Here is a 13,784-nt window from a genome sequence, read left to right on the forward strand (position 1 = left end):
ATGTAGGGAAATGTCAAGTGCTACACTTAGGTCATGGAAATAAGCGTATGAGATATCGTTTACAGGGTTCAGTCATAAATCAGGCAGAAAATGTTATGGATCTGGGTGTCTTTATAAATCAGGACTTCAAGTTTAGTCAACAGTGCAGTATTGCTAGTAACAAAGCCAACAAAATGCTTGGGTTCATCAATAGATCTATTTCAAACAAATCTAAGAAAGTTCTTCTGCCTTTATATAGGAGTTTAGTAAGACCTCATTTGGAGTATGCTGTGCAGTTCTGGTCGCCTTATCTGAAGAAAGATATTTTTGTATTGGAAAGGGTTCAAAGAAGGGTAACTAAATTAGTAAGGGGACTCTCAGATTTAGATTATGATACCAGACTTAATAGGCTTAACATGTATAGCCTAGAGCAAAGGAGAGTCAGAGGGGACATGATTCAGTTATTTAAATTTATCAAAATGAAAGATGTAAATGGATTAAATTTTTGCGGGGAAAGCAGGACAAGGGGTCATTGTTTTAAGCTATTTAAATCTCAGGCTAACTTGGAAATCAGGAAAAACTACTACTTTAGCAGGGCCGTGGGCACTTGGAATAGCTTACCGGAAGAGGCGGTAATGAGCAAGGGAGTGGATAGCTTTAAGAGGGCCATTGATCTTCATTGGGGACTAATTAATTGACTAGGACCAGCCTAGCTGGGCCCAGAGCCTGTTGCTGGTCGTCACATTTGTATTTGTATTTGTATTTGTATAAAATTTCGAAAAATTTAACGTTCACCATCGGACTCAGCACCCTCGATTAATAAGAACTATTTTTCAAATTTTTTCTCTGCATTAAAATTCTTACGACTTGGAAATTTAGATGAACAAATGGTAAAATTTAGAAAATACCTAACACCTCTCTATTTTAATTATAAATAGAAGGAAATGAAAGTTATCTGAAGCAGTAGTGATCAAAATCTACTCCCTAATTCATACATGGAGAATTTAAGACATTAAAGATCCTTCTGTTTACATTGTTGGAAGTCCTTATGAGAGCTGTGTATTTGTAAAAATCATGTGATGTATAAACATGATTCTTACAAAAGGAGTTAAGGAAACATAAAAGCATGCATAGGATTAAAAGAGGGAAAAGGAAAGTATAAAGTGAAACTGTTTTTTTTTAAAAGAAAGTGGGAGAAAATGGATTAGGATCCAAAAAATAAGACTTTCAGAGACTTGAGATTTTAAAAATATCATCGCCAAATATGCAGTTTGGATTTCACTGGAAAACACAAGAAAACAAGCAAGAGAAAAAAAAGATCACATTAGGTAAAGCAATTTTGCAAGACACATGCAAATTGTGCTATTTACTTGTTGATACAGATTTATCATATCACAAATGTTGCAATTGTGCAGGGTCCTAAAAGAGGATCCAAAAAAGGCACATGAAAAATATTTTTCATAGTTCTGCTCTAAGAGGCTTCCAAATTCATTGCAACAAGCCCCCAATCCAGTAAATCGGCCACTGACTATCACATAAAAATCTCTTGAATTTGGCGTGTAAACTTTTGCAACTCATTAATTTCTAATCAGTCATTTTCGTTTCAACTTTTTAAACTGAGGATTCTTCAACCTTTTTCCTAGCACAAACCGAATGTTCCACACCATTTTAAAAATGCATTGTTTTGAATGAATTCAAGAGGTTGAAGAAGACATGTTGAAAAGAATAAAAATTAAAAACAATTATGTTTGTACTTACGTAAAAGTGTCTTTATTGTGATCAAGATTTTTTGTTAAAGATTAGTTATCATGACTCATGTAAAGGGTTCATTATCCTGATTGCATGTTTTTTTTTTTTTTTTAATGTTGCTTCTAGGGATGTGCAGTTTGTGAACGAACAGGTCAAAAAGAACGAATCCTTAAAATGAACGGATCCATTCGTTCACATAAAAAAAAAATGAACAATCGTTCTTTTGAACGGTGAGCAGTTTGGAACATTGTATTGACTTGTGATAAAATCACCTTTTTTAATTACATTCATCTTTAAATTTTCAACTCCAACGTTCAATATCCAGAGATTTTTAATAAGGATTATTACTGTTTAATTTTTCCCCTCTGTACTGTGGAAAATTTTTGAAGCTCTCTAATATTTAAGGTGAGTCTTTTTTTTAATTTAAGTTAAGTTATCTGATACTCTGGCTGAGCTACCGATACATTTGTTGTTACTTTTTTTGTTATACATGGTCTATTAGTAGTACTATGTGTCTAGGGGAAGGTTGCTGTCAATGAACCACATAACAGTTTTGATTTCTTTTAGAAGTGAAATCCAACTCAAATTTCACGTCAACTATAAGAACAATTTCTCAGTATATTTCTCTTTTAATAATAATATTCACGTTCATGATAAATATACACAATAAATAATGAAAATTAAAATTATTTCAGCATGTGGTCCATTCATGGCAACCAGTAGCTATGGATGGACCATTGAGTTTCCATCGATAGACCATATTCTAAAATTAAAAATTCAATGCATAACTTACAAATCTTTATAACAGGATATCAATAAATGCTACAAACAACAATAAGTTGCATAAAAAGAGATTTATTTTATAAAATATTTTATTTTCGGATAAGAGGAACTAAAAAAAACCCCAGCACTCACACAACACGCAGCTGTTGTCATCACGCTTCGTTCACCTTTTAAATACATTACCAACCTGTGCAACACCGTTTGTAGTTAATTTCTTTGCAACCTCTCTTGAACTGTTGGGGGAGTTTTGTTAAATCCATTTTTTAAATTTTCGATCAACGCAAGATTGTACTTGCTCTCTAAAATGTCAAAGAACTTATTGACCATTTTATTACTGAAACGAGAAGCTTAAGTCTCAAACTACTAGAGAATATACATACTTTTTAACATACCTTTTGTCTTAATTATGAGGGACATGTTATTTTTCTCAGCCTCTTGAAAAGCCAATTTCCCCCCAATTTTTCGGAAGTAATTCCAAAAACGTCTTCTCTTGTATCAAAATATGATTCACTAATTATATTACTATTTCAGAGACTTATCTCCTAAATTTCTAATAAGTGACTACAAGGTACACAACAAACCGGTTTTTATCTTCCATGCGACTGGTTTAAAGCTGCTTTCATTACTCTATATTGTCGGCAGACTTTGTCCATGTCACCATTTCTATAAGCTACTGTAGCGCGTTACATGCTTTCACTTGTCCATTAGCCACATTTTATTAATTTTTTGCATTTTTCTGGAACAGCAAAAGTATTTGAAACTGTATTATTATGTTTTAAATTTTTAATTAATTTTATTAAAAACTTTGGGGGGAAATAATAATAAAATAGTTTTCATGAATTACTGAGAAACATTTTTCATTATTATCATATTTATTTTAAAGCAGTAGAGCAATTTTCAAAAGTAATTGAGCTGAAGTAACAATGATATTTGCGATTTCTCATGAATGAATCACTGTATCAGGTGGTCTATTCGTGAAAACACCTAGCGGTCCAATGATAGCAACTGCGTCATTTTGAATATTCTTATAGGTGTTACTGCTGTGACGAATCATGATGAAACTTGAAGTATGAGAAATTGTACTTGAAAAGGCACTTTTAAGTCAATGTTAACGTTTAATTGATCAGTAACGTTCAAAACATGTTTTAACTAAATGAAAATCTCAATAATTAGTAAGATAATGGGGTCATTCCATGTCAAATCAACCAATCACTCAAAATGACCATCTCAGATTTTCATGAAATTTTCAGGGATTATACTGTTTGACATTCTAAATTCAGATCTACTTTTAAAAAAATCTATCTTTTTTGGTTAATGAGTTATTAATTTTTTAAATGTGTAAAAACTCACGTTTTTTTACTGATCTGTTGTGCTTAAAAATGCTACAATTTTAGTTCTATGGGGTCAATACAGTTGGTTAATAGCTCATTTTAAAGAGAATTGCATGAGCTTTAATTTGACATGCAACTTGCACATTTTTCTTAAATTTTTAATATTTTTTTAAAATTTAAAATTTAAATTTTTTTAAAATTAGTCTTTTAAAAATTTTGAAAAAAATATATGTTTTTTAATATGTTTTAATTAATACATCCTAAAAATTTCAGAGTGGGGACATGATGGGATCAGCAGTTAGAGCAAATAATGCAATGACACTTTTTTTGTAAAATATATATATATATATATATATATATATATATATATATATATATATATATATATATATATATATATATATATATATATATTAGGGTGGTCCTTATTTTTGAAATTGCAGATATTTTACGCGACGCCCCCTCAATTTGTCCCATTGTACAAATAAATGATCCTTGCAAAATTTTAAGTCAATTCATGAATATTATCACCTGCCCCTAGGGCCCCCTTCTTTGAGTTTCGAAGTAAAAACTGCGGATTTTCTCATTTTTATGTAAAAATATTCTAACGTTTTATATTTAAAGTAATTTTGAACCTCAATAGGTGCTGCTACTTCCAGACCGACCATTCTCTCATTTTCATTCTGTAAAATTTAACATGTTGCAAAGAATAAAATGTACACCAATGGTCTTGGGTCAAGCGTACCGCTCTTCTGCTCTTGTTCCAACCAAGCGGCAGGGGAACGTTTCTTCCCACCAAGATGGACACAAGAGATTCTATAGGTCATTAATGAATGGCCTAGGCCATTAATGAACGATCTTTGACAACAAGAAATTGCCTCAACCAGGCTTTGGGGGTGTTGATTTACAAAATTCCCTGTGTATGTAATAGGTGTGGCAAATAGAGTCGCAAGTTTTCCATGCTATAAATATAAGTAATTGCAACTATATTTTAATTCGCTGTTCTTGAGTTATAAACATACCTAAATGCTTATGCAATTTTTAAAATTTTAAATATAAATTTCGAAAAATCCTCGATTACTCCTATCATAAAAAATATACTGTATTTTCCATAGCTAAAATATAAATTTAAAAAAAAATATCCAGATTGGAACAATGTAGAAATCTATATTTTAAATTCATTTTCTTCTATTTCAGTACATAGTCCTTTATTATCATCAAATTCTTGCGGTTCACAAGATTTACAAACCGAAATGGGTATCTATCCTAACCTGTTGAACGTTTGTTTTCTACAGCTGGTCTATCACAATGCAAAAAAGCTCAACAACTATTGATATCTGCGTGCCTTTCATCACTGTTAAACAAATGCCATATTAGGAATAAAGATGTTGTTCAATTATTTACAGCCTATGTAGATGCAGTAAATTTAAATCCAAATGACCTAGTAGTCAATCGTACATTCCTTAAGAGAGAAAAAGAAAATCTTTGAGAGGTAAAATTAAATTTCAGGAATTATTTAAATTTAGATTTTGTAGTTATTCATTGGGATACAAAGCTACATCCAGATGTAACTGGAAAAAGAACGCCGACAGGATTACCGTGATAGCTTCAGGTCCTAATACTGAACAGCTACTCGGAATTCCTTAGATATTTCTTCAGTTTTATATGATATCTTAGATGATAGCTCTTTATTGCTAACTGTTCTAGCTGTAGTGTTTGATACAACGACTTGCAGTACCAATTGTATAAATCGTGCATGCAATTTTCAAGAGCAAAAACTGAACGGTGATATATTACTTTTGGATTGCTATCATCATGCACTTGAAATCGTACCGCAGAGTGTCCTTAAAGCGGTTGTTGCCTTTCTTAGTTCTAGATCAGATATTCAATTATTTAAGCACTTCAAAATCTTGTGGAAAGCTCTCCATCATTTAGAACTTATAACATTTCAATCAAGTACACATACCGCTTAAATTCTAAAAGACGAAGTTGATGATATATTATTGTTCGTAAAAAGCGGAATTGAGAAAAATTACAGAGAATTCTCATAACTTGTAATAGAATTTCCTGGTGACGTCCCTCCTACAGGGATATGTTTTCCGCAACCTGGAGCTTTTCCCTGACCCAGATGGGTGGCAAAAGGAATTTATTGTTTGAAAATTTTTACATTTAGGAAACAATTTAAATTGACCTTACATGAAAAGAAAGCCCTTCAATGCTGATTTACAAAGCTGTTTTACAATTAAATGCTGTATGAGGATATGGTTTTTCGCAGCAACCCAATCGAGGCTCCTTTAAATAATATAATATGTCTGAAAAACTAGCAGCGTACAAAATGACGACAAACATGCAGCAGAAGCAGTGATTGGAAAATTCATAAATCACTTATGGTATTTAGGGAATAAACTAGTAGCTTTGTCCGTATTGGATGAAGGAACTAATTTGAAGATAGGAAAAGACTAGTCCAAAAAATGCTTGTGATAACGAAGACGGTCTGATGACTGTTTAATGAATATCAGATAACAGTAGATGATTTGGAATACTTTCTTCGTAAAAATCTTCCCTTTTATAGAATCAATTATGAGTCAATAAAACTGTTTGATAAGTTGCAAATACTAAAAGATTTTTTCCTATTTGATCCTGATTCACGGCAAAATGAAGGAAGTTATTTAAAGGGAAGAGAGATTGTTAAAATACTGAAAATTTTGAATGATACAACTGAAAGAGGAGGACAATATATTAATAGAAGAATTTCACAACTAATTTACCAAATATGCGTCACAAAGCAATTTATTTTACAGACCATCCAAGACTATCAGAAAAAAAATACACACTATCGAGATACATTGAGAAAAGCTTACGATTAAGGAAAGTTTCTAAAACATTATTTCATTTTTATTCAACGTAAAATCTTTAGATGATATAAAGTAATTAAAAAGATTAATTTTACTGCTACCTCACTGTAAAAATATTTTGCAAACCTAGGAGAAACGATGTACTGGGTCTGAAGTAAAAACTCGGAAGATTTGTGGGAAAATTATCAAAAGTGTTAAAGTTCAACGGCCTAGGGGCACGTGTTAACTCATTTAACTCTACAAATTTGGAATAGCGACATACCTGTAGTAACAAAACTGATTTATGAGTAGTAGAGATTTTACTAGTACAATCATTTCAAAGAGTAAGAGAAACTTTATTTTTGCACCACTGTAACATGAAGTGTTTTTAGTTTTTATTTGTATGGTTTTCTTATCGGGAAGTGATATAGTAAAAATAAATTAATTTTCATAAAACTAATAGGAAAACAAGAATATTGGTTAGAGCTCATTATAAAAACAAGTTACAGAAGAAAAAAAAACACATGAATAAGTAGGAGAACAAAACGAATTACCTTAATAACATTATCAATACCTCCAGATATAATCTGCTCAGAAGTATCATTAAACGTTACAGCAGTAACTTGGTATGTGTCTTGAAAAGAATGAAGAGCTCCTCTTTTTCTTGCATCCCAAACCTACAATAAAAATCATTGTAATATGGAGGAAATTTACTGTAAAGAATAAAGAAAAACATTAACAAATAGTGAACAAATGCTCACCATTTTTCAATTTTCCCCCAGAAACTATAGCAAATTTTAATTTTACAAGAGGAACTGATAGTTTTTGGGGTGAAATAGAATTATAGTATGGTGAAAGAACAAGTTTTCAAATCTTTTACAAACAGAGGGGGGAAATGTAGTTTTAAAATTTTAAGGAGTATACATTTCACATCAGTTATCTTCATGCTTTCATAATTCATTCAATCAAAGCATAAATTTAACAATACAGTAGAGTCTCGAAAATCTGAGTTAATTGAGGCACACGCTACCTCGGATTACTGAAAACTCGGATCATCCGGAAAATGTTTAGCAATTGAAACTTTACTTTTTCAGATGACAGTAAAGGAAATTTGATGCTTTTTTTTTCATGATTTCTATTCGTGTTTATGTCCAAACTTCTAAGCAGCCATAAAATGCATTTTAACTATGCTCATATCAATTTCAGAGATTTTTGCTGTGATATTTGAAAGCATGCCTGTGTAGGGGGGGGGGGTACGTTAGACTGTGGGGCACATTGGACCAATCTCAATTATTTTGATACTATTAATATATTTTTATTTTATGACAAACAAATAGCACCTATGGTCCTGCAAATAATATAATGAAATCACATGGTACAGTTATATTGAACAAATTTTATTCCAGAAAGTGTTATTTCAGTAGTCCTGAGTAATTTTCAGAAAACTAACTTAATTTTTTTTAATGGTTTTCATCTAGATTGCGGGAAAAAAATTGAACTCCTTTCTTAAAGTAAGTTCTTTAGTTCAATATAATTGGCAATTTTTTTCATTTTCTGACAAAAAGAAAAAAATTATGACATCACTTTTTCAGACCAAGAAGGTGAGGTAGGTTAGTCCACTCTTTGTGGGGCACGTTGAACTCAACCAACCTACCCCACATAATTTAAAAACATTTTTTTGCTCTTAAATCTCAATAATTATAACAATATTCTATGATTTTCTATTGATTTTTAAAAAATAATTGTGTACTAATGGTGAATGCTTATTGCTGTTTTTAAATAAAGATGTTTTATCAAAAAATCAATTTAATATGTTATATTGACCTTAAATTGAAATATTTTTCACTCTACACACAACAGAGAAAAAGGTAGTTAAAGTTTAATAGTATTTATCACTAAAATTATAACAAATGTTGTTTGAGTTATGCAGTCCAACGTTCCTACCAGGCGGACCAACTTACCCCACCCGTAAGGCAGGTTGGTCCACTTTACGAGGTTCAGTTAAAAAATTAATATGAAAAAAGTTTATCAATTCAACACTTCCAAAAAAATCTGTGTTGTTGAGAAGTGTTTAGTGAAACTTATTGTAGAAAATCGAACTGATCATTAAGTTTTTTGATGAGATAAAAAATGATAGGTAAAAAAAGCGGACCAACGTGCCCGACCTCCCCTTATTTATCTCTTGCAGAACACAAAAGCAGTTAATAACATTTTGTTTATACAACCCGAGCGGTATCAAGTTGTGCACTTTTTTTAAAAATTCATTTTCCGAAACGGCTGTTTATTTGTTCTTGAAGGTAGAACAATGTTAATTTCAAATCTTTTCATATCAAATTATTGTCCTCAAAGCATATCTATATCCATCTGTAGAATGAATGTTTCGTGCCATTTGGCAAGTGTTGTTGACATCGACTTCTCAACACCTTTTTAATTCACTTATTGTAGGTAATTAAGGAAGTTTTACACAGTGGCGGATATACTAGGGTGGCGGTGGGGGGCGCCCGCTTCCGGCTTAAATCCAGAGTATAGGACTCACTCCTATGAGTCCCAAGTCCGAATTAATGTTCACGTTGCAAAAAAGTTTTTTAAAAATATATTGGAAGCATAGTATTTTGCATGGCAAAAACCATGTTTACTTACAGGTAAAAACATTAGGTTTCAAAACCCTAGTGGATGGTTGGGGAGGGGTTTTTTTTCGGTTTTCATCCGCTACCCCCTTGAATAGACTATAAACCCGTCCCTGGTTTAGGGGAAATTTTCAATTTTCAGGGTTAATGCAAATCATATTTTCAACTATTAAATATGCCTTAAAATGTCAATGAAGCACCTCGAATTAATTAGAATTTCGGACTTTTGAGACTCGGATTTTCGAGACTTTACTGTATTTACACTACACTGGTGTAATTGATGCTTTAATTGCATGACTAAAATTTTTTGTGAATAATTACGAAAAGATTCACTTACTTTAATAGTACAGTCATCACCACCACTGCATATTAATTGAGGGCCACGACGAGCAGGACTACAGCTATTTACATAAGAAGTATGGCCTTTTAATTTCTTTATACGAACTCCAACTTCAGTATCCCATATGCTTACAGTTTTATCAGTAGAAGCAGAAAACAGGTATCTTAAATAATAATGAGAATTTCAAAATCATTAGTTTTGTATATAACTAAAAAAAATCTATTTTCAAGAACAATAACGCTGCAGAACTCAATTTAAGAAAAATAAATACTATTGAAGATGCCGAAGAATGTTTAGGGAAGCAAAAAAATCCTGATTGTTGTTAGCAAGTTGTACAGATGAATATTAATTAAGGAGTCAAAAACTTTTCGACTTCTTTTAGTGAAACAACAAGCGCATAACATTAGGACTCGACCGGTGCATCGGCGCCGATGGTTCAGCAATTTAGCCATCGGCATTGGCGGCCGATGCTAAATTGCAGGAAACATCGGCCCATCGGCCTTAAAATACATCGAAAAGCCGATGGAATTGGCCGATGTTTTTGAAAAAAAAAGGGACCTTTGCTGTTTTTCTTTTTAATACAAAGTAAAGGGAGTTATTGTTTTCATATAAAATTGTTTACATAAATTTCGTATGAATTTCTATTTTAGTCACCCCTGAAAGAGTTTTTAATACGGCATTCGAGAACCAAACAAGTTAATTAGTGCACTGTTTCTTGCAGCTGGATGTACGCAGGGGTCTGTCCAGGATTTTTCACAGGGTCCGTTTTTTGTGAAAAATAAAATAATTTTGTGAAAAGTTAATTATTTTTGTGAAAAATAAAATAATTTCGCAAAAAAAAAAAAAAAATTGTTAAATCGAAATTTTAGAATTTAGAGCAGGCACAAACTACATCATTTAAACTTAAAGTAGAGTGTTTTCCTTTTCTATGTTGAGAATATCATTCTGAGGTGTTTTTCTAGTATTTAGCGGGGGGGGGGGAGGCATCGCTAACTCAAGTAGCAATATTTGTCTACCATTCAACATTATGTTAAATTATACTAGAAATACTTCTGTACAGCATTTAAAATAATTGTAACAAAAAAATAAATAAATAAATAAATAAATAAATAAAATTCAGACGAGGGGGTTCAGCATTTAACTTTTTGACCCATGACACTCTTAAAATTGAACAGAATTTCGTTTAAAACTTATAATTTCCGTGATTTTAACAAAAATAAAAATAGATTTTATTTGTTTACTTCTTAACAAAGCGTACTAAACATCAAAAATTCAAAAAATTGGAATCCCATAGCGGATGCAAAGAGATCGCAATTCTCAAAGTGAAGGCATCAAAGGTATAAAAACGGCTTGTAAAAGAAATATTTTTGATAAAATTATTTTTAAATTGCATTTTAGAGTCCTATGATAAACATATCATTAATATCTGTGGACACAGCTAAAGCAAAAATAAAATTAAACCATTGATTCTGCCTTTTAATTTTTGACTCATAAAAGAAAATGGAATTTTGCTTTAAAAACTTGAAGTGAGTGTTCTAACAAAAATAGACTTTTCATTTATTTGCATCCTAATAAAACGAAGTTAGCTTGAAAAAAGAACAAAATATGATTCTTATATCGGATGTTAAAAGATTGTATTTTTAAAAATGTAGACATCTAAAGAAAAAAAAGGCAAGTAAAACAGTTTATTTAAAGTTAATCATCCTTGTTAGCATCGAAAAATCAAACCCATATAATTTTCTCCAAAAATAACAGTTGAACATCGCACCGCACCATAGAAACGCAAATATTGACAAGCTGGTAAAATGATGAGAATATTTTCTAATCAAGTCATTATAAAGGTTTAACGCCAGACGCTAAATGGCGATAATTTTAAAGTTAGTAACCCTATCTTGGCGCTAAATGGTGATAATTTTAAAGTTGGTAACCCTATCTGAAGCGATCACATTTTTTTCTCCACCCTTACTATCCCTTTGCAGTTCTAAGTTCATTTCGCTGATATATATTATTATTGTTTATTAAATCATCAGTGGGGAGAAAAGTGCTTACCAAACGCCTTTTCAGAAAAGTTTACAACAACATCGCTGCTAATTAGCTGTGATAAAACAAACAAAATTATTTGAAACCAAACTTATTTCGATCTGTTAATTTCTTTCCAAGAAGCAAACAACAAGCATTATATTTATTTGGCAGTAGCAATTTATCGCTTGCAGGAGCATCACAAAAGTGCCGATTTTTTTTTCTTTGCAAAATTAGCAGATTTTGTATAAGCTGATCCCTCTAATTTGACTTTAAGAAAGTTTCCAAAAATTATCGGTGGTTTAATAGGTTTAATATGCGTTACTTTGCTCTCAGATTTGCTCCTTCAAAAAACAATTTGTGAAAGATCCAATCTTGTTTATCAGAATTTTGTGAAGGGTCCGTTTTGGTTGATCGGGATTTTGTGAAAGGTCCGTTTTGTTTGATAGGGATTTTGTGAAAGGTCCGTTTTGGTTGATCGGATTTTTGTGAAGGGTCCGTTAACGGACCCAAATATCCTCTGGCCAGACCCCTGGTACGTATCTATCTCTCATAAGTCATAACTCAAAAATGGTAAACTGTAGAAGGTTTAAATTTTCGCATGTGGTTATTAATTACTTATTTCGATGCAAAACTAATATAGCGTCTCAGACTGACAATCATTTGGTGATATATTGCCGAATTGGAGACCATGGAAACAAATATGGGATGGCGAAACCGGTTTTTGTGACATTTTCTTAGATTCCTGTTGAACCGACGGTAATTTTTAATTTTTCGATATTTGTAACATGAATCACAGTAATGCAGTCTTTTTTGTATCGCTTCAGCAGAGTTACAAGTTTGGGGCCCGTCGAAATACATTTAGGGGCATCTCTATCACAGAAGTTGTAAAACATTTATCATAAGCATTTTTGTAACTCCTACGTTGCCCCTATGGTTATGGTGCCTCTCGCGCAATTGCAACATTTGCTACATTTTAAATCTGCCACTGCATGTCAAAACAAACTCGGGTGCAAGTTTTAAAAGGTTTTTTTCTGCTTCATGTTTATGATTATTTTGAACTCTAATTTTTACGACTATTTTTTGAATTTCCGAGAACACTTGCGTGCCCCTCCTCTCACTCTCTCAATTTCTGAAATTAAACTCTAGTCGTACTTCCGAGTTGTTTAAAACTAACACCATTCATAAAATTAGAGATTTTTTTTTCAAGATTTATCTATTGTTAAGAAGGAATGTAGACACTTAATGTAAGACATTGATTAAAGACGTTTTGAATGGTGACATAATTCGGAAATCAAAGGGACTTTTGAATTTTTTTCTTCGGAAGTGCTGAAGCAGATTTGGAAACTCTTCCGAGGCGTTGGTGGTAACGGTTTTGTAGTAAAAAAATGAGGCCAAAGTTGGGGCCGAAGTGTGAGTTACTCCAAAATCAGATGGTGATTCCCCCCCCCCCAAGCCTCCCTCGTCGTTTGAAGCATTTCCTAAATATTTAGCAATTATTTATTTTGATCAAGAAATGTCATTTTGTGTATTTCTCATACTTATTTCACCTATATTTCGTAATGCGCCATCTTTTTTGCATCATTAATAGTGATCGATTTTTTTTTCTGTTGTAACGATTTTTATGTATTTATATAAAATCAATGAATAAGTTATTTTTGTTTTTTATAGAAAAGTTTCAAGGATTTTCTATAATGCAATTTTTTTAATTTTAGAAAATTATTGTTAAACTGAAAAATTTAATTTGAATTTGTTTGTAAAGGTTCATAAAAGATTAAACAATCAAATTGTTTAATATTATGTGTGCAAACATCAGATCAAGTAGTATATGTATTCAGTTATTAACTTGGTGTAAATATTGAGTTTGTTTATTGTAGCTGCGTTTTAAGAATCTCGCTCTTTTCATGGCTATTTCTTTTTTCAGCAAAATTTATGTCACTGTTAAAGCTTTTATGAAAAATCCAAACTTTTCTATTCATAAATTTTAAATAAGTACAAAAATATTCCTATAATGATTTAATATTGTAATTTATTTGTTACCTTTTTCATTTAATTTGATGACTAAAAAATGTCTACGTGCAATCTTTCCAATTTAATTGCGTAATTTGTGGATGGTTTCATA

The 13,784-nt window shown here is 31.7% G+C and overlaps 1 protein-coding gene across 1 annotated transcript in view; it reads right to left on the reverse strand.

Moving 5' to 3' along the window:
- LOC129222083 (U5 small nuclear ribonucleoprotein 40 kDa protein-like) overlaps positions 1–13,784 on the reverse strand; it is a 42,068-nt gene that overhangs the window by 14,890 nt on the left and 13,394 nt on the right. The window contains exons 4-5 of the mRNA XM_054856513.1: positions 9,641–9,806; positions 7,231–7,353 (exon numbers count right to left, since the gene is read on the reverse strand). Coding sequence (XP_054712488.1) covers positions 7,231–7,353; positions 9,641–9,806 — 289 coding nt within the window. The remainder of the gene's footprint in view (positions 1–7,230; positions 7,354–9,640; positions 9,807–13,784) is intronic.

Source organism: Uloborus diversus, chromosome 5 (genome assembly GCF_026930045.1).
Source record: "Uloborus diversus isolate 005 chromosome 5, Udiv.v.3.1, whole genome shotgun sequence".
Lineage (NCBI taxonomy): Eukaryota > Metazoa > Arthropoda > Arachnida > Araneae > Uloboridae > Uloborus > Uloborus diversus.